Source organism: Manis pentadactyla, chromosome 10 (assembly GCF_030020395.1).
Source record: "Manis pentadactyla isolate mManPen7 chromosome 10, mManPen7.hap1, whole genome shotgun sequence".
Classification (NCBI taxonomy): domain Eukaryota; kingdom Metazoa; phylum Chordata; class Mammalia; order Pholidota; family Manidae; genus Manis; species Manis pentadactyla.
Genome location: NC_080028.1, coordinates 8,253,881 through 8,280,524, shown reverse-complemented (window position 1 = coordinate 8,280,524; position 26,644 = coordinate 8,253,881). Strand labels below are relative to the sequence as shown.

General features: G+C 36.3%; 1 protein-coding gene across 3 annotated transcripts in view; it reads left to right on the top strand.

The window, feature by feature from the left end:
- The window catches only part of TNRC6B (trinucleotide repeat containing adaptor 6B), a 282,415-nt gene that overhangs the window by 119,213 nt on the left and 136,558 nt on the right, over nt 1–26,644 (top strand). Inside the window, exon 4 of one of the 3 annotated variants that reach the window (XM_036931424.2) lies at nt 8,073–8,140. The exons of the other annotated variants lie outside the window; for them this stretch is intronic. Coding sequence (XP_036787319.1) covers nt 8,073–8,140 — 68 coding nt within the window. The remainder of the gene's footprint in view (nt 1–8,072; nt 8,141–26,644) is intronic. 3 annotated transcript variants of the gene reach the window in all.

Below are 26,644 nucleotides of genomic sequence, written 5' to 3'. Positions count from 1 at the left end.
ACCTGTGAATGAAAAGATAGCGACCCAGCCAAAGATAAAAGAGGAAGTAGATGAGACAGATAATGCTAGGAGCAGAGAAAATCAGAACAAACAAAACAAACACACTCTATTGTATCCTCAGAGATAAGAGAGAGAGTGTATTCAGACAAGAACAGGACTAAAAAAGGACTGTTCAGAGAACAAAGAGCTTTTAAAGAATAAGTTACAATAGCAGAAAATATTTTTAAAAATTAGAAGCATTGGAAGAAAAAATTGAGAAAATCCCCAGAAAGTAAAATAAAAAGTTAAAAAGGTAAAAATGGAGCAACAGAGGAAATTCAGTAGATCAATACGGAAGATTCAACACTGAATAACAGGAATTCCTGAAGGAGAGAAAAGAAATCGGAGGAGATGGAATTCTGAAATAAGTAGAGTAAATGTCCCAAGCCTGTAGAACCTGATTGCAAGTACCTACCCAGTATCAGCTCGAGAAATGAAAAAAGAACCGTATTTAGTGGTTTTCGTTTTTAGAAAACTGAGGAGAAATTAAAGATCCTAAAAGTTCCTAGAGAGGAAACAGGTCCTCTCCTAAACATCAGGATTCAGAATACTATCAAATGTCTATACAACAATTCTGGAAACTAGAAAACAACGGAACATAGCCTTCAAAATTTTGGAGGAAAAAATGTTTACTAACTTGAATGTGTATATTTGATTATGTATGTGGGTAAAAAAAAAAGAGTTCTGTGTCAGTTAGACTTATGGATAAAATAAGCACATTTTAATCATTCAAGATCTGAAAAAATTCACTTCCCATATACTTTTCATGAGGGAATCACTGGAGTATATGCTCCATCTAAACCAGGGGGTAAGCCATAAAAGAAGACAAAGGATCTGGGAAACAGATGCTCCAGCGGAGGAGAGACAGCCAGGAATTCCAGAGATGAAGGGGAAGAGACATCTTGGCAAGGTGTCAGCTATTTAGTGGCCTAGAGAGCAAACAGTCTAGACTGGAACTGGAGAAAACCCCTGAGGAATGTTTCCAAGACAGGAATGAAATTGATAGATTACCTGATGTGTTTGAATTTATTAAGAGGAGACATAGTTCTGCTGGAGAGTTTGAGGCTGGATTAGTGAAAAATACATAATAAATACTAAACCAAAAAAAAATTTTTAATAAAGTGTAAGAAGAGGAAGTAGTAACTATTAGTTCCAGTGAAGACAAGAAATTGTATAAGGAAATTTAATTATATTATTCTGTATAATTCTACTGTACTACATATTATTCACTAAGTAATAGCACTGTTAGCATTGAATATTGATTTGACCAAAAATGGTGACTGACTTGGGAGGATAGGAGAAGGGAAGTACATATGTGATGTGTATGTGGCTGGGGAGAAGGAAGTACTGCTTTTGTTTATAAGCCTGGTGGTAATTATTTGGCCTTTAGAATCATATATAATATTACTTCAGTAAAAATTTAATTATTTTAATCAGATCAGTGTGGGTCATGAGTTTAGAATACAAGTAGGGAGGCCTTGCAGAGTAATAGAGTAAAAATGGGTGAAGATTTAGTTTTATGATACACTCAGGAGAAGAAAACACTAGGGTCTTTGTGTGAGATAGGCCCTCAGGATAATCCAAGGCCCTGTCATCTTCAGAAAGGATGGACTAGGGAAGATGCCTAGTGGATGGGTTTGGAGTCTCTGAGTAAAAAAGGCACAGAATAAATGTGTGAGGAATGTGGCATAGTAGGTCAGACACTCATTCTGTCATTCAAACCGGTGCTTCGCACAGACCAGCAGTCAGAAGGTGTGAGGAAGGAGTAGATTCTGCAACACCCAGACCTCCAAGGCTCCCCAACAGCAGGGATGGGTGCCCAAGGGAGCACAGCTGCTCACTAAGCCTTGCTGGGTAAATGGGAAGGAGCACTTCGCAGAGTCAGAAAACACTTCCTAGAAAAGTAACTTTGAACCAGACTTTGAAAGGCCGAATAGGAGTTCACCAGAAAGACAGAATAAAGAAGCACCTTCCAGACAGAAGTACTGAGATGTAAGCACTGAGTGGATGTTAATTGATATACATTTGAAAAGGAACCCATCTTGTAACTTTCTCCAGCTGTGTACTATGCTCCAGGAGCAGAATAAAAAAATGGTATAGGATTGGTAAGACAGAAATGTCTCAAGAACAGTTGGTGGTGAGCAAAGGCAGGACATTGAGGAGAAAAATCACTGAAATACCTGTCAGGTGAGGCTCAGAATGGCAGCTGAGGAGCTGCAGAAGTTATGGTGAGGACTCATTATGGGTTCAGATGGAGGGAGGGAGTGGGAGAGGCGCTTGCCATCCTCAAGCCTAGCCCCTGGTGCTGCCCGTTTCTTACAGGAATAGGAAGGACATGGATCACCTGTCTAGGTGGGTCTAGAATACCTGATTCCTGTAGACCTAGTTAAGTGTCCTTCCTGTGTTGTTTTGTTGCATTCTCGTACTCTATGGCAATTGACTAGTTTTTGCTTTTCACTAGCCTGAGTTTTTTTAGGGCAGAGACTGTCTTCTTCACCATTATCGCAGCAAAACACTTATCATAATATATGTGCAGTAAATATTTGTTGAATGAATGGATGATAGTGGGAGAAAAATGAGGATACAGTGTAAGTTTTATGAATAAAAACATTGAAACTTCTAAAAATGAGGTCAAGGGAGGAGGAGTGGTGGAGATGATTAAATTAAGTCCAAAATGTTAGAGAAATTTGTAGAAAAAAAGAAACAAGGATGTGAAGGGACTGGATGTAGACTTAAAAAAAACCAGAAAGTGACAGGAAGGAGCAATGATCTTTCTGGACCATTTTTATTGCCTTCTGATATGATGGAGACTGAGCAAAGGTAGGAACTCTGGTGAAGTGTCTCCTGGGGAAGATCCTCTGAACTGGCACTTAAAGGCATGAGTAGGAGTTTGAACTGCGTGTGGATAGATCAGCATGTTGCTTCTAGGCAAGAGAGAGCATTGTATGTAAAGGAGCAGAGGGTTGAAGAGTTTGTGCTTCACCAGGGGTTCAGAGTGGGTAATCGAGGCAGGGGCAGAGAAAAAGATTTTCTAGACAAATGAGCTGAGCTGTTATCCCTGAGAGCAGGTGGTGGAGTGCTGTTGAAGGAGGAATAGTCACGTTTGCATTTTACCAAGTCCACTTGATGGAAGTAGTTTGGAGGGTGCGTTGAAATGAGATGGGACCTGGAAGCACAAAGACCAGTGAGAAAGCTTTTGTAGGAGTGAGCTGGCTTTAACTGTGGCAGGTAGAGAAGGGGTGGTGGGTGTGCGAGCTAACAGGCAGAACCCACAGTACTTGGTGATTAACAAAATGTGCGATTAAGGAAGGGAAGTAGAGTATCTTGTAAGATTACAGGTTTCCCCTGCTATCTGACAGTAGAGTGTTCCTCTGAAACCTTTTGTAAGCTGAAATGATGTAAAGTGAAGAAGCAATTACTTTATAAGGAAAATTTTTTGAGCATTTGCACACTCAAAAATAACCTCTCCTAAGCTTTTCTGATAGCTCAGAACACTTCTTAGTAAAGGATGCACAAAATAAATCAAGATAAAGCACAGATTCTCACAGACCAGTTCAAAGCTCCAGCGGCTGGATGCTGAGATGCTGAGTGTGGCTCCCGGGGAAGTAGATTGGGGGTACGGCCGCCTCTCTGATGGCTCATGGCAAAACAAGTGCAACACAATTTTTGCATTTTCCCTTTTTCCATAAAAGCGAAATCTTCCTTGGATTTCTTTTGGTTAACGAAAACAGGTACTGATGTAGGTCTTTCCTAAAAGCAAAGTGGCAGAGAGACTGGGGAGAGAAGGCCATGTGAAGATGGAGACAGAGATTTTGAATGATGCAGCTGCAGCCAAGCAATGCCTGGAAGCCCCAGAACCTGGAAGAGGAAAATGAAGCCAAATGTCAAAAGTAAAGCCATTCCCAGAAGCTAAAATTGCAGAAAATCTCATGGTGAAATCAGCTCTGCACAAGCAATGGAAATGAACATCTTCAGCAGTGTTTTCTGTTGTGGTTTCCTTCTGGTTAAAGACACCAGGAGGGCAAATCAAATACACTTTGGAAAGGAATACTTGCAGAATAAAACCTGAATTGAGAGCAGATGAATAATGTGAGCTACTGCTAAAAATCAAAAGCCTTTTCAGGATTTAACTTTTAAGTGGTGATATATATTTTGCTTGCAAATAAAAATTGAAAATAAAACATAAACATTTTACTTTTAAAGTACATATAGGAACTAAGGATATTATTCTTCAGTTGAGCAAGTACTTCTAATCAACCTAAAATTAATTCAAAGAGGCTGTAGGTATCTAAACCTACTTATTTGGGGATTTAAATAAAGTTATAGCTCTGCTACATTCATCGTGAAATATAGGTAGGCATTTTTTATAATTTTCTTTGTAACTCTATTCAAAACTGATACAAGAATTTATTCACTAGCGGACATCATACAATTGTTCTGCCTAACCTAAATACTTAAGGTAATACAGCATTACCTTACATTGTATTTTGATTAACATATAATTGTAAGTAAATGTTTTGCTATTCATTTAATTTTTTCATTGATTTTGATTTACATGCCCTCTACTACCCACAATATACATATTTCTTCCAAAATTTTAAAAATATAATTTATAAAAAATGTTAAACTAAATTATGATGTTTTTCCTGAATTCACTACACTGTGCTAAAAGCAAAGATTAGCTAGCTATGACATCTAAAATGTATGTGGAAATCATTTTACAGTATATATATATGTATCAAATCATGTTGTATGCCTTAAACTTATACCATGTTATGTGTCAATGGTATCTTAATAAAGCTGGGGGGGAAAAAAGGTAAAGTGGCATAACATGAACTTTCGAAAAGCAAGGATTACCTGTATAGGTTTCCTGTTTGGGGATATTAGTGAATGAGGGAATATTAAATGGAAAGGAAATTTGAGGACACAGGTAATGTTTCGCTTTGGACTATTGGGTTATCCAAGTAGAGAAGACTAGTATGCAAAACATGGAGACTGCAGTTAAAGTTTTGGAAGTTAACATAGAGGTTATTGAAGCTGTGGGCTTTTTGATTATTACAATTCACCATTGAACAGCATGGATTTGAGCTGAGTGGGTCCATTTATTCTCAGATTTTTATCAATAAATACATTGGAAAATATTTTGGAGATTTGCAACAATTTGAAGAAACATTTTCTTTTCTCTAGCTTACTTTACTGTAAGAATACAGTACATGGCACTTATAACATACAATATATGTGTTACTTGGCTGTTTTGTTATTGGTAAGACTTAGGGTCAACAGTAGGCTATTTACTAGTAGTTAAGTTTTGGGGAAGTCAGAATTTCCATGTGACATCCGTGAATGTTTTGTTGCCCTTGTCTAGGTTGGATTAATACTTAGTCTATAGGCACACACCTGATCATCTGCATTTGCTCTCTTACAGCACTAAACTATGTTTTCTACCTGTATCTTGCATCTACCTACCACTTCAGCATTTTATTAAAAATAATAATAATAATAATAAGGGAGAAATGTGGGATTCACATATAAATCAAGTATAAAAATCAAACGAATATTCATATTTGACCTGATTGTTTATAGTTCATAATGCGTGATCAAAACCAAAAGTTTCTGTGATGACTGCCCTTGCACTGTTCACCATGTAAGAACTTATTCACTATATAAGAATTTGTTCACCATGTAAGAACTTGTTCATTATGCTTCAGAAGATTGGAGACTGTTGAGAATTAGGCTTGGGGTTGATAAATGATTGTGCATTGAGTCCCCTATACAGAATTTTATGGTTGTTAACAACCATTTGGTCAATAAATATGAGAGATGCCCTCTCAAAAAAAAAAAAAATTCCATGTGAATTTTTTCCTGCAGTTAGGGGATGTTGGTGCTCCTCACCCCCATGTTGTTCAAGGGTCATCTGCACTTCTTGTTGTTATTGTACTTAATGAGAAATTGATTACAGAAAAAACTTATTTAAAAAAACTAGTAAGCAGAGACCAGTATCCAAAATTTAGAGCTCTTTAGTTGGAGAGGATTTTTAAAGATGAAGGATCACCTTTATACTTATACAAAACTTCATACTCTATGTAAGTGGAAGAATAGTCATTCTTGTCTTTGAAAAAAATGATTTGGGCTTGAGGTTCCAAGGAGCTTAATAAATTTAAACAATTTGTCACTTTTTTAAAAAATTAAGGCATAACATACATACAGTTAAAAGCATAAAATGCATAGTTGATTTTTTTTTTTACCTACGTATACACTCTTGTAACACCACCAGATCAAGATCATCTCTAGTTCTTCATAAGGTTCCCTCGGCAACCCTGTTTTTTCTTCTAGAGTTTTTAGATCACCATGTAAACTTAGGATGGGACAATCCTCCTTCTCCTTGGCAAAGTCCAGTAGGCTGCAGAATGAACTCATAAGAGAAGAATAAGGTCAAAGCTTGGTTTCAATTTTATAGTATGCACCATTGTGTGTCTTTTACTATTCTTGCCTATACTTCTTCACTTTTTCTATTTAATGGAAATTAAGTACACCTTTCAGTTTTTCTGTCCTTTTTGAACCTTAGCTTCTTAATACTATCCTATCTTCTCTAGTATTCCTGAGAGATGAAGACTGGAGGTGATGGCAGAACTGGAAAACTTTTTGTTTTAGTTGGGTTTCATTTATGGTGTTTATCTGTGTAACTGTTGTTTGTCTTCCATATTATTAGTTCTCTATAAGAAATGGACTGTATTTTTCTAAGTTGGGAATAGTCTTGTCCCTCTCCTTGAGTACATCTGTTTGATTTTTTAAAGCCTTTTCAGGGGGAGTTTTGTAGGACTGATAGATAATCCTGTTTGTGGTGGTTGCTGTCACTGAGCTTCCAGATCAATAAACCATCTGAAATAGTAAAGTGCTTTTTTCCTTTTGAAAATTTGTATTGAGAAATAAACCATACATGTAAAAAAGTTAAAAGAATAATTACAAAATAAACAGCCATATATCTACCATATAGGCCAAAGAATCAGAACATAACCATACCCTAGGCTCCAGTCTATGCCCCTTCCTAATGGAATACCCCCACCCCCACCTGGCCGAGACAATCACTAGCCTAAATTGTGTATGTCACTCCCTTTCTTTATAGATTTTTAAAAACCACATATGTATATATACATGCACATATATATGTATATATGGTTTTAAAATTTATATATTTGAACTTTATATTAATGGAATTATACTGTGTGTGTATTCTTTTGTGACTTGCTTCTTTTGCCCAAAATTATGTTTTTATAACTCATCTGGGTTGAGATGTGTGGTTATAGTTGATTAATTTTTGTACAGTATAATCTATTGTTTGAGAACATAGCCTATTTTACTGTTGATGAATGTTTGGTTTTTTATTTTTAAAAATGCTATTAAAATATTTTTATATATGTGCAAAAGTTTCTCTCAGTTATATACCTAGAAGTACAACCACTGATTTGTACAGTAAATACATAGTAAAGTATACTAGATACTAGATACTGGCAAACTTTTAAAAGGGAGTCATGCCAGTTTTCCCTCCCACCAGGAATGGATGAAGTTGTTATTGCTCTGCACCCTTGTCTACATTTGATATTGCCCAACCTTTTAATTTTAGCCCTAGTAGTTGTGAAATGGTATCTCTTTGTATTTTTAATTTGCACTTCCTGGTTGACACAAGAGTGAACATCTTTTCATTTATGCATCCTCTTCAGTAAAATTTTTCTGGTAGGTTGTCTTTTCCTTGTTGATTCATAGCAATTCTTTGTTATATTCTGGATGCTAATCCTTTCCCACAGTTATGTGAGTTTGCAAATAAACATGCTTCCTTTTTATTCTTTTTTACTTTAGTTACGCAAGGGGGGATGCCTTGAGCAAACCTAGAGATTGAAAATCATTGGCCCAGTCTTCTGTACTAGGCACTATAGTGAAATGGCCACATGGTTCTGCACAAGGCAGGCCCTGGCACTTTGGAGTGAGTTGCATCTTAGTTACTGACTACCACTGACCGGTGGTGCTTGCCTTTGCAGGTGGAACAGGAGGATTTTGTAATGGAAGGGCACGGCAAGACTCCACCTCCTGGTGAAGAAAGCAAACAGTGAGTCACGCTTTATTTAAAAAGGGTCCTATTACAGACCAGAAGCGCTTTGGTTAAACATGCTGAGAGCGTGTTTGCAGGGGATGTATAAGCCAGGCACATTGTGGAACTCACCAGTTGCTTTGGTGCTGTTAATGCATTGGTGCTATTTATAGACAGACTAACTGGAGGGACGGGAAAGTTGGCGTTGTAGTTTTTCACACTTGACTAATCAAAATTTATGTTACACTTTAGCAAAGGCTTTAAGGCTTTAAGGCTCAGGATGTTCCAAATTGAACTAACTCAGTCTGGTTGATTTCCAAAGAAAGTATAAAATGCTATATCCTTTCCCTAGCTATGTCTTTATGAAGTGAACTCAATTAGTAGACTGTTCCTTGTGTTCCAAGTGTGAATTTATTTGAATAGTACTTTCTGAAATTCTATTCTGTTTAGTTATTTATACTTCTGAGCTTTGTTTATATAACAAATTGTTTCCCTAAAGGAACAGGAATTATAAATAATATAACTTAGCCAACAATCTAAATAATTCAGGATCTCTCCTCTGACTTAAAGAGTAGTACATTTTAAATCTGAAATTGGGAGTTCTCTGGGTAAGTTTTTGGTGACAGTGAGTAGATTTTTTTCTCCTCTGTCACAGAACTTGAAAAATTGTGTTGTAGAGCAGATTGGTGTTTCCTATGCCCTTTTAAAGGAAAAACAGTTAAGACTGGCTTAAAGTACTGACATAACTACTGTTTTTTATTCAGATGGTATTTTCCTAAATTGAATGGGACAGTGAGTGATTCATGGAATTTACTGAAAATCTGTAGAAAGAAACTCCTTTCTTAAGTCTCTTTTCCTAGAAAATGATTTAGTTTTGGTCTGTCTTATGAAAATTATGTGTCCAAAACCCCTAGGAATGAATTATGCAGAATATGCTATATTGCCATGAGGCCAGGTTCATTAAAGGAGAATGCTTGTCTTATATTTGTTGTGAATGGAAACCAGGATATTTTTATAACTGGTTTAATTTGCTAACTAGGCAATTTTAAAAATAGCTTACAATAAAAATCCTAACTTTTATTCTGTCAAATGCATTTCCATTCTGCAAGGGCTGATGGAATTGATTCATCTTTAGCAAATTAGAATGCCCAATGTCTAGTCCCAGTGGAATTACACAGGCACTTCAGGTGTTTCTTTCTGCCCTTTTGCCCACCACTAATCCCTACACTCTGGCCAAAGGTCTCATAATATAAAAATCAAAGTTCTCATTTGACGAGGGTTATCCATGCACAGAGTACTTTGCTTAGATGCTCTATGGGTTATTTCTACTCATTACAGTGTCTCCATTTTACACAGTGATCATGGTAGGTAACTTGCTCATGGTAGTGCATCTTGAAATGGAAATTAGGATTGAACCTGGATCTTTCTGATTTTAAAATATCTCTTGAAGCCAAATACTTTGCCAACCTTGGGGCCTATGTTCCAGAAAAGTATTGTGGTTGTCAAGATCAAAGTCTTGTGGATAAGAGGGAGTTGGGGGAAATAATGTAATGGTATTAAGCCTGTTTTTAAAACACAGATGAAAGTTCTGTTCTCTAGAGGCTATCCATTTCCCAAACAAACCAGTCTTTATCTTTAAAAACCTGCTTCAGTAACCCCTATCTTGAGTCAGCTTTGTTAGGTATTCAGGAAACATTGCTAGGGCAGATTCTCCCACAAGTTTTATGTTATACAAATGACATTTCTTTCATAGAGCTTCAAACAGCCCCAAGTGGGCCTGAAACTTCCTGTGTTGTGTCCTTAACGTCTCCTTTGCTTTGTTTTCTCAAGTCTCATATTGCCTTTTCACAGATGAATCCTGTTTTGTTTTTGTTTTTGTTTTTGTTTCCTGGACTGGGTCTGCTGTCATATATGGAAAGGATAAAGCAGAAACGAATTTTCTCACTGAGCACTCCTCCCATGGACCTGCCCACCTCTTCTGTGGGACTGGGGAGGAGACGTGCCATGTTCTTTTGTTGGAGGTAACAAAAATAAAAAAGATTTAAAATAAAAATTTTTTAAATCTCAGATCTGCAGTTGGCAAAGGAGAATTGAATCCTGGATAGTAGGATCTAGGAACTGAATACTACACTCTAGATCCTGGAAGTGACACATTGCTGAATGACTTAGCAATTGAATGTGAAATTTCCATTCATTCGTTTATTTTTTTAATTATAAAAGTAATACATTTTATTGTCAGAAAATATTCAAACAGTAAATGTAGATCTAGAAAGTAAAGTGAGATTCTTGTCTCACTCTTCTTCCCCTTCTAATCTTCCTAAACATTTTCTGTATATTTTAAAATAACAACTAAATAGATTTTTTTCCCTACATAATTCTTCTGAGACTTGCTTTTTTAATCTGACCTCTTTTGCCAAGTATGTCATTCTTCTAAATATCTGCAAAACATTATGTTGAATGGATATATTATGGTCATTCTTCTCTGAGAGAGATTTTGATGGTCATCACATCTTTGATTACTGCAAATAATATTTTATTGATCCATATTCATGTATCTTCATTCACAGGTAGATTTCTAGAGGTGGAGCTGTTTGGTTAATGGGCATGTGTTCTGTACATGGAAATAGCTGCTATCAAATTGCTATACCAGCATCCGTTTCCGTCAACAGGTTTATGAGAGTGCCCATTTCTCCCCACCTTTCACGACAACAAAATAATTTATCGTTAACTTTTTGCCACTCTAATATTTTTATTTTATTGTTTTAGTTGGCACTTTTCTGCTTACATTATAATGAGATGGAGTACCCTTTGCTAGCTTACTGGCCATTGATTTTTTTAAATTTCATGTGTCACCTATTTACATATAATTTCCATTTTTCTATTGGATTGTTGGTTTTAATAGATTTATGGAGCCCTTTATAAGGCGGAGATATTAACCCTTGTCTATTAAGATGTTTTAAATATTTTCTCCCAATCCTTATATCTTTTAACATTGGGTTATCTTTCATACTCATAAACCTTTTAGATTTTTATGTGGTAAAATTGATGGGCCTTTATGTTTTCTGTGTTTTGTGTTTGCTTAGAGAAGTCTTCCTTACTCTGACATAATAAAATATATTCGTTTCTTGGTTATTTTTTACATGTAGACCTTCAATTAAACTGGTACTCACTTTTATGTATGGTGGGAGGCAGAGATCTAGCTTAATTTTTTTCCAAATTGGTTTCCAAAGTGGCTCTTATTCATTGGTAGTAGCTTGTATGAAACCTATTTCACTTATGAGGCAGGTGGAGTACAGGGATAATTTAACTTGTGCAAGGCCACAGAGCAAATTCTTGTAAAGATTAGGACTACACTTATTTTTGTTAGCTGATCTGTGCCACTTCCCTTGTGTCTTCTTTTAACATTTTACCATAGATTGTAGAAGTCTTGAAAATTTTATTTTATTTCTATGGCGCTTATTTCAGTGGAACTAGGTTCTAGTAATAGTCAGATAAAGGTAGCTATGCATGTGGAAAGTTGTCTTGAAAAAATAATTTTTGATATTGAGAAATATATTTGCTAAACTTAATATTTAGATGAGTTGTGCTGAATTCTGATGTATGTCTTAATAAGATTTAGTAGAGTGTATGGCTTTAAATACTTTAGGTATATTATTCACTATTGTTGTTTTTTAATGAGGTTTATTTATTGTTAGTATATTTAATATAATCTTTTTTTCTAAGGATATTCACTTTATGAGCTACTGTAGCTGATCAGACAAGATAAGTTTATTGCCATATAATTACTACATGAAACTCACACAGCATTAATCACATAATGTATTTAATACAGGGGTAAATAAAAAACTACTAAAGCTTTTCAAAAAGCAGCATAAACAGATACTTGGTTATGGATTGCGTTTGTCCATGCTTACTGAAAACTCATTAAAGATAAAATGTTTCCATCCAGACAGGCTTTGGATTTGGCCTCATTTATGATATATTTATTAATGATATATTTATTTATGATATGATTTAGTGATGGTCTAGATGTTTGTGGGCAGATCATTTGTTGTAAATTGTTTTGCAACTAAATACCAGTTTTGGTGTATTGAAAAGATGAGTTTGGCCACTTTTTCATTTCTAACTTAAAAAAAAAATTCTAACTTACACACAAGTCTAACCTTTAAATCTCCATGCTGAAATTGATTCACATTTTCAAAAGATATTTGTCTTTGACCTACTAAAACAATTCAATTTTTCTAGTAAATTTTTGTTGATTGAATTTTCTTAAATTTTTTAGTTCTTTTTATGAAAGATCATTAAAAACAAATCCCTCAAAGCAGGACAAAGATATTTGCACACCATGTCCATTACAGCATTAGTCACAATAGCAAATAGGGGGAGCAACCTACATGTTCGTTGACAGATAAATGGTTAAAGAAAATGTAATATAGACATAAGATGGAATACTATGAAGTCTTAAAAAAGAAGGAAATCTTGTCACGTGCTACAACATGGATGAATCCAAAGGGCTAATATTAGACCAACCAAAATAAGCCAATCACAAAAGGACAAATACTATATGATATATGATTCTACTCATCTGAAGTCTAAAGTACTCAAAATCATAGAAACAGAAAGTAGGAAGGTGATTGCCATGGGCTAGAGGGAGGGAGGAGAAGAATTAGTGTTTACTGGGCATAGAGTTTCCGTTTTAGGAGATGAAAAAAGTTGTAGAGATCTGTCGCAAAACAGTAAGAACATACTTAACACGATTGAACTTTACACTTAAAAATGGTAAAGATGATAAATGTAATGTTATGTGTTTTTTACCACAATAAAAAAATTAGCCATCAAATTGAAATGTGCTTTAAATGCAAAATACAGTGGTTTTTGACATAGTACCAAAAAATGTAAAGTTAGTAACTTTTATATTGATTTTTTTTTAATTTTGGTATCATTAATCTACAATTACATGAGTAACATTATGTTTACTAGACTCCCCCCTTCACCAAGTCTCCCCCACATACCCCATTAGTCACTGTCCATCAGCGTAGTAAGATGCTGTAAAATCACTACTTGTCTTCTCTGTGTTGCGCAGCCCTCCCGTGTTCCCTCCACATTATACATGCTAATCGTAAGGCCCCTTTTCTTCTTCCCCCCCACTTCTCCCTCCCTTCCCACCCATCCTCCTCAGTCCCTTTCCCTTTGGTAACTGTTAGTCCATTCTTGGGTTCTGTGATTCTGCTGCTGTTTGTTCCTTCAGTTTTTCCTTTGTTCTTATATTCCACATATGAGTGAAATCATTTGGTACTTGTCTTTCTCTGCCTGCTTATTTCACTGAGCATAATACCCTCTAGCTCCATCCATGTTGTTGCAAATGGTAGGATTTGTTTTCTTCTTATGACTGAATAATATTCCATAGTGTGTATGTACCACATCTTCTTTATCCATTCATCTACTGATGGACACTTAGGTTGCTTCCATTTCTTGGCTACTGTAAATAGTGCTGCAATAAACATAAGGGTGCATCTGTCTTTTTCAAATTGGGATGCTGCATTCTTAGGGTAAATTCCTACAAGTGGGACTCCTGGGTCAAATGGTATTTCTATTTTGAGCTTTCTGAGGAACCTCCATACTGCTTTCCACAATGGTTGAATTAATTTACATTCCCACCAGCAGTGTAGGAGGGTTCACCTTTCTCCACAACCTCACCAACATTTGTTGTTGTTTGTCTTTTGGATGGTGGTGATCCTTACTGGTGTGAGGTGATATCTCATTATGGTTTTAATTTGTATTTCTATGATGATTAGCAATGTGGAGCATCTTTTCATGTGTCTGTTGGCCATCTGAATTTCTTCTTTGGAGAAGTGTCTGTTCAGCTCCTCTGCCCATTTTTTAATTGGATTGTTCGCTTTTTGTTTGTTGAGGTGCGTGAGCTCTTTATATATTTTGGATATCACCCCTTTATTGGATCTGTCATTTATGAATATATTCTCCCATACTGTAGGATACCTTTTTGTTCTATTGATGGTGTCCTTTGCTGTACAGAAGCTTTTCAGCTTGATATAGTCACACTTGTTCATTTTTGCTTTTGTTTCCCTTGCCTGGGGAGATATGTTCATGAAGAAGTTGCTCATGTTTATGTCCAAGAGATCTTTGCCTATGTTTTTTTCTAAGAGACTTATGGTTTCATGGCGTACATTTAGGCCTTTTATCCATTTTGAATTTACTTTTGTATATGGGGTTAGACAGTGATCCAGTTTCATTCTCTTACATGTAGCTGTCCAGTTTTGCCAACACCAGCTGTTGAAGAGGCTGTCATTTCCCCATTGTATATCCATGGCTCCTTTATCATATATTAATTGACCATGTATGTTTGGATTAATGTCTGGAGACTCAATTCTGTTCCACTGGTCTATAGCTCTGTTCTTGTGCCAGTACCAAATTGTGTTGATTACTGTGGCTTTATAGTAGAGCTTGAAGTTGGAAAGCGAGATCCCCCCTGCTTTATTCTTCCTTCTCAGGATTGCTTTGGCTATTTGGGGTCTTTTGTGGTTCCATATGAATTTTAGAACGATTTGTTCCAGTTTGTTGAAGAATGCTGTCGGTATTTTGATACGGATTGCATTGAATCTGTAGATTGCTTTAGGCAGGATGGCCATTTTGACAATATTAATTTTTCCTACCCAAGAGCATGGAATGAATTTCCATTTGTTAGTGTTGTCTTTAATTTCTCTCATGAGTGTCTTGTAGTTTTCAGGGTATAAGTCTTTTACTTCCTTGGTTAGGTTTATTCCTAGGTATTTCATTTTTTTTTATGCAATTGTGAATGGAATTGTTTTCCTGGTTATTCTTTCTATTAGTTCATTGTTAGTGTATAGGAAAGCCTCAGATTTCTATGTATTAATTTTGTATCCTGCAACTTTGCTGTATTCCGATATCAGTTCTAGTAGTTTTGGAGTGGAGTCTAGGGTTTTTATGTACAATATCATGTCATCTGCAAATAGTGACAGTTTGACTTCTTCTTTACCAATCTGGATGGCTTGTATTTCTTTGTTTTGTCTAATTGCCATGGCTAGAACCTCCAGTACTATGTTGAATAACAGTGGGGAGAGTGGGCATCCCTGTCTTGTTACCGACCTTAGGTGAAAAGCTTTCAGCTTCTCGCTGTTAAGTATGATGTTGGCTGTGGGTTTGTCATATATGGCCTTTATTATGTTGAGGTACTTGCCCTCTATACCCATTTTGCTGAGAGTTTTTATCATGAATGGATGTTGAATTTTGTCGAATGCTTTTTCAGCATCTATGGAGATGATCTTGTGATTTTTGTCCTTCTTTATGTTGATGTGGTGGATGATGTTGATGGATTTTCAAATGTTGTACCATCCTTGCATCCCTGAGATGAATCCCACTTGATCATGATGTATGATCCTCTTGATGTACTTTTGAATTCGGTTTGCTAATATTTTGTTGAGTATTTTTGCATCTGTGTTCATCAGGGATATTGGCCTGTAATTTTCTTTTTTCATGGGGTCTTTGCCTGGTTTTGGTATTAGGGTGATGCTGGCTTCATAGAATGAGTCTGGAAGTATTCCCTCTTCTTCTGTTTTTTGGAAAACTTTAAGGAGAATGGGTATTATGTCTTCTCTGAATGTTTGATAAAACTCCACAGTAAATCCATCTGGCCCAGAAGTTTTGCTCTTTGGTAGTTTTTTGATTACTGCTTCAATTTCTTTGCTGGTAATTGGTCTGTGTAGACTTTCTGTTTCTTCCTTGGTCAGTCTTGGAAGGTTGTATTTTTCTAGGAAGTTGTCCATTCTAAGTTTTCCAGCTTGTTAGCATATAGTTTTTTGTAGTATTCTCTAGTAATTCTTTGTATTTCTGTGGAGTCCGTTGTGATTTTTCCTTTCTCATTTCTGATTTTGTACATGTGTGTACAAAGATTCTCTTTTTTCTTTTTATAAATCTGGCTAGGGGCTTATCTATTTTGTTTATTTTCTCAAAGAACCAGCTCTTGGTTTCATTGATTTTTTTCTGTTGTTTTATTCTTCTCAATTTTATTGATTTCTTCTCTGATCTTTATTATGTCCCTCCTTCTGCTGACTTTAGGCCTCATTTGTTCTTCTTTTTTCCAATTTCGATAATTGTGACGTTAGACTATTCATTTGGGATTGTTCTTCCTTCTTTAAATATGCCTGGATTGCTATATACTTTCCTCTTAAAACTGCTTTCTCTGCATCCCACAGAAGTTGGGGCTTTGTGTTGTTGTTGTCATTTGTTTCCATATATTGCTTGATCTCTATTTTGATTTGGTCGTTGATCCATTGATTATTTAGGAGCATGTTGTTAAGCCTCCATGTGTTTGTGAGCCTTTTTGCTTTCTTTGTACAATTTATTTCTAGTTTTATACCTTTGTGGTCTGAAAAGTTGGTTGGTAGGATTTCAATCTTTTGGAATTTACTGAGGCTCTTTTTGTGGCCTAGTATGTGGTCTATTCTGGAGAATGTTCCATGTGCCCTTGAGAAGAATGTGTATCCTGTTGCTTTTGGATGTAGAGTTCTATAGATGTCTACTAGGTCCATCTGTTCTGGTGTGTTGTTCAGTGCGTCTGTGTCCTTACTTATTGTCTGTCTTGTGACTCTGTCCTTTGGAGTGAGTGGTGTGTTGAAGTCTCCTAAAATAAATGCATTGCATTCTATTTCCTCCTTTAATTCTGTTACTATTTTTTTCACATTTGTAGGTGCTCCTGTGTTGGGTGCATATATATTTATAATGGTTATATCCTTGTTGGACTGAGCCCTTGATCAGTATGTAATGTCCCTCTTTATCTCTTGTGACTTCCTTTGTTTTGAAGTCTTATTTTGTCTGATACTAGTACTGCAACACCTGCTTTTTTCTCTTTGTTGTGTGCATGAAATATCTTTTTCCATCCCTTGACTTTTAGTCTGTGCATGTCTTTGGGTTTGAAGTGAGTCTCTTGTAAGCAGCATATAGATGGGTCTTGCTTTTTTATCCATTCTATTACTCTATGTCTTTTGATTGGTGCATTCAGTCCATTTACATTTAGAGTAATTATTGAAAGATATGTACTTACTGCCATTGCAGGCTTTAGGTTCGTGGTTACCAAAGGTTCAAGGTTAGCTTCTTTACTATCTTACTGTCTAACTTAACTCACTTATTGAGCTTTTATAAACACAGTCTGATGATTCTTTATTTCTCTCCCTTCTTATTCCTCCTCCTCCATTCTTTGTATGTTAGGTGTTTCTTTTTGTGTGTGTGTGTGCTCTTTTGTGTTTCCTTTGACTGCTTTTGTGGGTAGTTGATTTTATTTTTTTGCTATTATTTAGTATTTGATTGTTCCGCTTTCTTTGCTCTGATTTTATTTTCTCTGGTGACATCTGTTTAGCCTTAAGAGTGCTTCCATCTAGAGCAGTCCCTCTAAAATACCCTGTAGAAGTGGTTTGTGGGAGGCAAATTCCCTCAACTTTTGCTTGTCTGGGAATTGTTTAATCTGTCCTTCATATTTAAATGATAATTGTGCTGGATACAGTATCCTTGCTTCAAGGCCCTTCTGTTTCATTGCGTTAAATATATCATGCCATTCTCTTCTGGCCTGTAAGGTTTCTGTTGAGAAATCTGATGATAACCTGATGGGTTTTCCTTTGTAGGTGACATTTTTCTCTCTCCGGCTGCCTTTAATACTCGGTCCTTGTCTTTGATCTTTGCCATTTTAATTATGTGTCTTGGTGTTGTCATCCTTGGGTCCCTTCTGTTGGGAGTTCTGTGTGCTTCCGTTGTCTGAGAGGCTATTTCCTCCCCCAATTTGGGGAAGTTTTCAGCAATTATTTCTTCAAAGACACTTTCTATCCATTTTTCTCTCTTCTTCTTCTTCTGGTACCCCTATAATGCGGATATTGTTCCTTTTGGATTGGTCACACGGTTCTCTTAATATTGTTTCATTCCTGGAGATCCTTTTATCTCTCTCTGCGTCAGCTTCTGTGCGTTCCTGTTCTCTGATTTCTATTCCATTAATGGCCTCTTTCATCTCATCCATTCTGCTTTTAAGTCCTTCCAGAGACTGTTTTATTTCTGTGTTCTCCCTCCTTAGCTCTTGCATATTTCTCTGCAAGTCCATCAGCATGGTTATGATCTTTATTTTGAATTCTTTTTCAGGAAGATTGTTTAAATCTTTCTCCTCATATTCCTTCTCAGGGGAGAGTGTCTGGGTTAGTCTGGTCTGGTCTGTATCAAATTCTTCTGCCTTTTCATGGCAATAGAGGTAGTCATAGGCAGTTGGCGCGTTTGTCAGCTGGAAGAACCAAGTCCCTTTCCACTTGCTCCTGGCCTTTCTTTCCTGGGATTCTTGCCCAGCCGCTGTGGAGTTAAGCTCTGTGGTTGCTGTGGGCGTGGCTGCTCTCAGGCTTTTGCTCCGCTATGGCAGGGCCACACCAGAGGGAGAACGGGCGGAAGGCTGTTTATTGCAGAGAGGGGCCTCCAAGCTGCACTGCCGCCCTGGGGTTAGTGCACCCGGAGTTCCCGGGGATTCCCAGCTGCTGGGCTGAGTGTGCCGGAATATTTCCGTCCAGCTGTGGAGTCCCTGTCCCTTTAAGACTTTCACAAAGCACTCGCTTTTCTTTGTCCCCTGGGTACCGGCTGTAGGGACCCGCGCACAGGTCTTACTGTCCTGTTTCCCTAGTTTCCAGCACCCCACTCACGCACTGTGTGTCTGCGCTCTGGTGTGGATGGCTGGGGCTGGGTGTTTAGCAGTCCTGGGCTCCCTCTCCCTCCCCACTCTGACTCCTCTCCTCCCGCCAGGAGCTGGGGTGAGGGCGCTTGGGTCCCGCTGGGCTGCGGCTTGTATCTTACCCCCTTCACAAGGCGCTGGGTTCTTGCAGGTGTAGATGTAGCCTGGCTGTTGTCCTGTGTCTTCTGGTCTCTCTTTTAGGGATAGTTGTATTTGTTGTATTTTCAAATTATTTATGTTTTTGGGAGGAGATTTCTGCTGTCCTACCCATGCTGCTATCTTGGCTCCTTCCTCTTATACTGATTTTATGTTGGAGTGATAATCTTTGTATATGTTGTATTAAATAAAGTATATTAAAATTTTAATTGGGGATCAACAGAGGTGAGGCTAAGAACCTCACCCCCCCGTTCTGAGAGAAATCTTCTGCATACGTGGATGTTTTATTGCCCTGGTCTAGCTTGGATTAACACATAGTCTACAGGCACACACCTGATCATCTACATGTGCTCTCTTACAACACTAAACTATGTTTTCTACCTTTATCTTGTATCTACCTACCACTTCAGCATTTTATTAAAAATAATAATAATAAAGAGAGAAATGTGGTATCCACATATAAATCAAGTATAAAAACCAAATGAGTATTCATATTTGAACTGACTGTTTAGAGTTCATAATGCATGAGCAAAACCGAAAGTTTCTGTGATGACTGCCCTTGTACTGTTCACTATGTAACTTATTCATTATGTAAGAATTTGTTCTCCATGTAAGAACTTGTTCGTTATGCCTCAGAAGATTGGAGACTGACGAAAATTAGGCTTGGGGTGGATTAATGATTGTGCATTGAGCATTGACTCCCCTATACAGAATTTTATTGTTGTTAACAACCATTTGATCAATGAATAGGAGAGATGCCCTCACAAAAAAAAAAAAAAAAGGACAGACTTCCAATGGTAAAAGAAATTAGTAACCGGGATGTAAGGTATAGCATAAGGAATATAGTCAAGATATTGTAACAGCCTGGTAGGGTGATAGCTGGAACCTAGAATTATGTATATAAATGTTCTACCACTGTGTTGTACACTTGAAACTCATGTAATGTAATACTGTGTGTCAACTACCCTTCAATAAAAAATAATTATTAAAAAAAAAAAAAAAAAATTTTAAATACAAAAAGACACCTCATTTCAGAATGTGTTTTGTAGACAGTGTCCCCTTTGTGGGATTGTTGGTAGAGTTAATTCTATCAATTTCTATATTTCTGTTTCCTCGAGATGCCATCTTTTTTTATTTCCCTTTCTAAGGGAGAATCTGTTCAGAGCTTGTGTGTGAGACCCAGAAGGAAATCAAAGTGTTGAAGACAGTTTCATATTGATTCCAAGAGAAGAATGTAATTTGTGTTGTCCACACTGCTCTCCATACCCCAGTTGGTACAATATGACTTTGCACATGAGGTGCTGTTTTCAAATGTCTTAACTCTGATGTCTTGAGTAAATTCTCTTCTTACTAATACACAAATGTCTAGTTAGAAAAAGCCTTTTTCATTTTTCTGAGTTATCAATTTTGCAGACCTTTTGTAAGTTCTAACAGTTTGTCCTTACCTTAGCTTTAGTTTTGCTCCTACTCTAGCTCATTAACCTATAGGTCTCTTTCTTGGGTTGATCCTATACTGCAGTGCAATTTTAAAAAATTTATTATTCTCAAATCTCTACAGTGAGGATTCCTCTTATTAGGATATTCTTTGTTTCATATTTGACCACCCAACTTAACACTGAGCTCTTTGGGAACCAATCTTTTGGGTGCCTGTTGAAAAAGTTTGGGCAGCTTTACAGCATTTCCTAAGTACAGAAAAAAATGAAAATATTTTCAAGTCACTTCTTTTATAGATAATTATCTTTAAAACACAAACCTTGGTATTTGACCATAGGAAAGGTTGTTGTTGTTGTTTTTAACTGTTTATTTTCTATATTCTACCATCTGTCCTCCACCAGTTTTTTTTACCTTTGAACCATTAAAATATGTACATGTTGAAATAAACTTACTAAGAAGTACTAAATTGAACTCTCTGTAAACTCAGTCTCTATTACACAGCAGTAAGTTGGACATCAGAAGAATAGTTGGATTTCTATAATATTTTCAGATTATTTTTGAGAGAAAGGAAATATATTTTATTTTCAAGCTAACTGGTATTTTTTAAATGTCACAGAGGTTCATTAAATGATAGTTTTGGTCATGGAATTTTGGGTGCTAGGAGTTTTTAGCCATAAACATTTTGTTCTAGGTCTTTGGGAAACCTTCAGTTGCTAATAAATTTTCTAATTGCATTGAAGTTATTTAAAGGAAGTAATTCTCTGAAAATATCTTTTTCCCCCAAGAGTCTCAGAACCATAATAAATAGGTTTTAAATTATATTTTATGAACTTTTTCTTGGCTATTTGGATCATGGATTAATTACAGTAAGAATAACTTCAGGAGACATGTGTTTCATAATTGAAAATGACTGCAAACTGTGGGTAGCTACTACTTACAGGTTAAGGTGGTAACTTTAAACAACCATGAATAGGGTAGATCATGCAACTCTCAGGAAACTGCAGTTAATTTAATAAAAGTCTTATTTATTAGCCTGTATTTTGCTCCTGGACAAATAATACGCCTTTATGGAAAAACAGCTCTTGAAAGACAAGATACATTTGTGTAGTTCCTTGAGATTGGCGTTTTAAGGCGCTTTTTTTGGTTGGGGAGAGGAGATGTTACCATGTAGTAAAATGATAGTTGAAGATACAGATACTCAGCTGCAAGAATCTCCAGTGGTATCATGAAGAGAAGCTAAGGTTTATTTCCCCCAATTTTTATGATCACTAGAGGGTATGGACACAAATTCTGTCCTGGGCACTCTGCCTAGGCTGTCCTTCTTGCTGGAAATCTCTGTGAACAAAGTTTGTGCTGAAGTAGAGGGGAGAGTGAAGGAAAGAGGAGGCACAACATTATAGCAGGCATGAGAGTTCAGGTTAGGGATTTATGCCAGATCTTCATCTCTGTAAGGGTAGAGACTGTCAGCTTTGTCCCTGCATCATAAATATATATTGAACAAGTGAAAATGTCAATAGATTCACATTGCCTGTTAAGGATCCCTGTTCCACATACTTTGAAAATATGAGGCAAGGTTATTAAAAATCCTAACTCTAGAATATAGAATATTTTGTTATTATTTTATTGTTACTATATTATTTATTATTAGAAGGAAACTGAATTCATAACATGTCATGTTTGATTTTATATTCAGGTGTGTTCCAGCAGGTCTGATTTTATCATTCCTCTTCTCTTTAAGCTTCCCTACCTGTAAGCCAGTTGATGATTATAATTTTGCAGAAAATGCTTTTCTATTCAAGTCTGAACTTTTCTTTGCTTCTGAGGGTCTCAATAAGATGCCATTGGCTTACTTAGGCCTCTTTTCTCTACTGTTGAAAGGATTTTCCTGCTTCTGCTCCTGTTCCTGCCCAGGGGCTTTCCTTAAAGTCTTCATGCACACCTGGCTTCCTTCCCTATTACAGGTCTTTGTTCAGGCAGAGGCCCTTCTTTCTGACCAGGAGCAAATTGAGGTTTTGTGGGAATGCTCTTTAAGAAAAAGAAGGTTAATTTCAAATACAAATTAGGTACAAAAGTGAATATTTATTTACAATGAGGAAAGAAGTCACAAAAATGGCAACTTTTTAAAAATTGGCAAGTTCAATATTCAGAAAAATAATATAATATTTATATTAATTCGCTAACACTTCACTGTGAAACTTTTTTCCCTACATTTTTTTGGCTGTCTGCTCTTCGATTACCCCTTCGTATTGTAACAATTCTGTGATACTTTCTAAAAAGAGAATAGATTATTCAGTGTTCTTCATAGCACGGTTGATCAAAATATGGCTTTTTTTGATGACAGATTAGAGAAGCTCCTTTCAGCCTCACAACTTGTTATTAGTAGCATCGTATAAAGTTGTAAGATTGTTATTAACTCTGGGAAAACTATCAAGTATCTTTTATTTGCAAGGTTTCATTTTTCTTTTTTTTATTGAAATATAGTGGATATACAATCTGATATTGGTTTCAAGTATATAACACAGTGGTTCAACAGCTTCATTTTTTTCTTGATTACCCTGGAGTATCCTTTGAGTTGACACCTTTATATCATGATATCATCTGGCCTTGCACATTTCTGTCATGATACAGAGTGAGTTGGCCCATAACATCTTTGTACACAGGATGGTTAACAGTAACTCGGTTATACATGAAAGTGACTGAGAACCACATAAATATATTCCTCCAAATTCAAAATAAATATATTACCAATTTAACTTTCCCCTTAGGGATCCCCAAAATGCCTTCAGCCATTCTCACTCTACTGATGGGGGGAATAATGATGGGAGGAAATTTGAGATGGAAAGATGTTGGGAACACTGGATCCCCACTTCCCAAAGAAGGAAGTTGGTTTCTTGTTTTATACCATATATAAAAATTAACTCAAAATGGATTAAAGACCTTGTCTTAAGACCTAAAGCTCCTCGAAAAAAATATAGGAGACAAGTTTCGTGACGACTTTGCTGTGGCTTCTTTGATACGACACCAAAAATATACGCAAAAGAAGCAAAAACAGACAAATGCGAGTATATCAAACTTAAAAATTTTTGTGTATCAAAGGACATAATTCATGGAAGGAAAGGCAGCCTACAGATTGGGAAAAAATACTTGCAAATCCAAATATCTGATAAAAGATTAATATCCAGAATATATAAAGAACTAGAACTCAACTACAAAAAAATCAAATAACCTGATTAAAAAATGGGTGAAAGATTTGAACAGACCTTTCTCCAAAGTTGTTATGTAAATGGCCAGCAACATATGAAAAGATGTTCAACATCACTAATCATCAAAGAAATATGAATCAAAACCACAAGGAGGTATCACTTCATTCCCATTAGGATGGCTATTATCAACCAAACAACAAAAACCCAACCCCAAACCAGAAAATAACAAGTGTTGACAAGGATGTGCAGAAATTGGAATCTTTGTGCACTGTTGGAATTATCAAATGGTGTAACTGCTATGGAAAACAGTATGGAGGTTCCTCAAAAAGTTAAAAATAGAACTGCCACATGATCCAGGAATCCCTCTTCTGGCTATGTATCCAAAATAATTGAAAGCAGAGTCTTGAAGAAATATTTGTACACCAGTAATCATAGAGCACTATCACAATCGCTAAGAGGTAGAAGCAATCCACGCGTCTATCAGCAGATGAATGGATAAATAAAATGTGGTCTAAACATACAATAGGATATTATTCAGTCATAAAAGGAAGCAAATCCTGTCACATGTCACAACATGGATGAACCTTTTATGCTAAGTGAAATAAGCCAGTCGCTAAAAGATAAATTCAGTATTATTCTACTTAATATGAGGTATGTAAAGTAGTAAAATTTATGTAAACAGAAAGAATGGTGGTTGCCAGGGGCTGGATGGGGGAGGGGAAAAAGGGAAGTTGTTTAATGAGTTCAGAATTTCAGATTTGCAAGATGAAAAAATTCTGGAGGTCTGTTAAGTGAATATATGAAACACTACTGAACTATACACTGGTTAAGTTGTTAATTTTATGTTATATGTATTTTGCCACAATAAAAAAAGAAAGGAAAATACATTGCAACAACAACAAAAAGATCATTTGGATACAGAGTTAGTATACCCCCTTAGGGCTTGGGCCCTGTGAAAATAAGGGGTCCAGAGCAGCTTCTGCTTCATTAGCTCCATACTGAAACATCTCTGCTTTTTGACCATTCAGTTGAGCTGTAGTGTCTCCATTTGCCAAATCCTGTTTGTCTGAGTGTGGAACCATACAGCTAACAATTTCTCTTATACCTTCTTGATGACTGTCCTGTGTGTATGTCTTATCTCCCAGTCAGAGGATTTTAAGGTTTATCTTCTTTTGCCTAGGTTCCATAGTATTCATAAATACCTCGGTTCCATAGTATTCAATCTGTCCATTCCTTTGCTATTTTGTTTGGTCATTCATTCAGTTAACAGTAATCAAATTCCTCCTATGTTGTAAATCCAGAAATTAAAACCACATATCCTGCCCTTAAGAAGTTAATAGTTTAGAGGGGGAAGCATCAGGTAAATGGATAACAATAATAAAGGGCATGAAATAATAATAAAGGGCATGCTACCATAAAGATAAATGCAGTGTGCCAAGAAGCTTGGAGGACGACAGTGGACTCAAAAGCGAAGTGTTAAGGAAGGCTTCCTCCTAATGCAAATTTGATTTTTGAGGTTTGGTTCTAAAGAATTTAAGAGTTGTTTTTTAATGTTCCCAGAAAGGTCTTCTAACAATCTAATATCTCAACGTAATAAGACTTTAAATGCTAACATCGTGTTTCGCAGGTACAATCCAAAGATTTTGGATTCTAGTTGCATTGGAGATTCCCATGTAGTTTGGCTATTTCTACCTTCTGACTTTGTTGGGAATAAGAATCCTACGAAAACTTAGCTCTTACATTTATATTTTTTCTTGTCAGCCTTACTCATCACCCTCATTTGGTAATACTAGAGTTGATAAAACTTAGAAAATCATTTGACTATGTTCTTAACATGGCAAATTGCAACTCATTCTTTAAGATTCAGTTCAAAATCTCACCTCCCCTGTGAAATCTTTTCTGACTCTCCCAGCAGTTAGTCCTTTGTATTCCTGTAGCATAACTATCTAGTATCTCTACTTATACTTCAGTTACGGCATTTGACATGCTGAATTTTAATTATGGATTTACACGCCTCTGTCCTCCAAGGTGTTAACAATCATCTTTGGATCCCCCTGAGCCTGATTCTAGCCTAGTACCTAATACATTGTAGATGTTCAAAAAATGGTTCTTAACTGCGTGAACGAATGGTGAGTCCAGAGTTTGGAGTCTTATTTTTGAAAGAGTTAATTGGCCTTACTATAATTCATGGTCACAAATTGCATTCTCAGCAACAACCAGTTATCTTATGATAGAATCATTTCTACCTTCTACAAATTTTATGTAGTTTTCTGCACCTCTACCATCTTCACCTGGTCTGAGCTACCCTTTCTCACCTACATGGTCACAGTCACCTTCCACTTGTCTTTCTGCTTCTCCTCTTGGCCCTCTATGGTGTATTCTATATATAGATGCTAGGGTGAGCTTTTGAAAACATAAGTCTGATCCTGTTTCTTCTAAAGTGGTTGTGAGACCTTCATGGGTCCTTGGAGTGCTTACTTTGGGAGGTTTTGGAACCTTTGTCCCACTTTATAGAAAACATTAAATGTATATTAAAATCTCATATATGTCATCATATGTATGTATGTATTTTTGCTATCACATTTTAAAAGAATTTTAATAATTTTGCTTCTGAAATTCTTTAGCTACAAATAACTGACTTAAAATTACCTAAGATTTCTATATAGTCAACACATTTAGGAATTTTTGCAAAGTGAGAGTTGTTGTCACATGTAATGAAAATTGTATAAGTCCTAAATTTAAAAGTGGATGAAATTTCTGGATTGTTATATTTCAAGGACATTTAAGCATTTTTTATTTTTATGGTTATAATTTTCTTTTTGTGTTTTGGACTTGTAAATATATTTCTTCAGCTCCTAAACATTTTCCCAGGCCCATGAAAACCTTGTAGACTCTAGATATTAAGTGGAGTGAGTATTAATGGATAAAATGGTGCTGTTCACTCTCCTGCTTTAAAATTCTTCTTTGACTTTCCACAGTTCTTAAAATGCTTACTGTGGC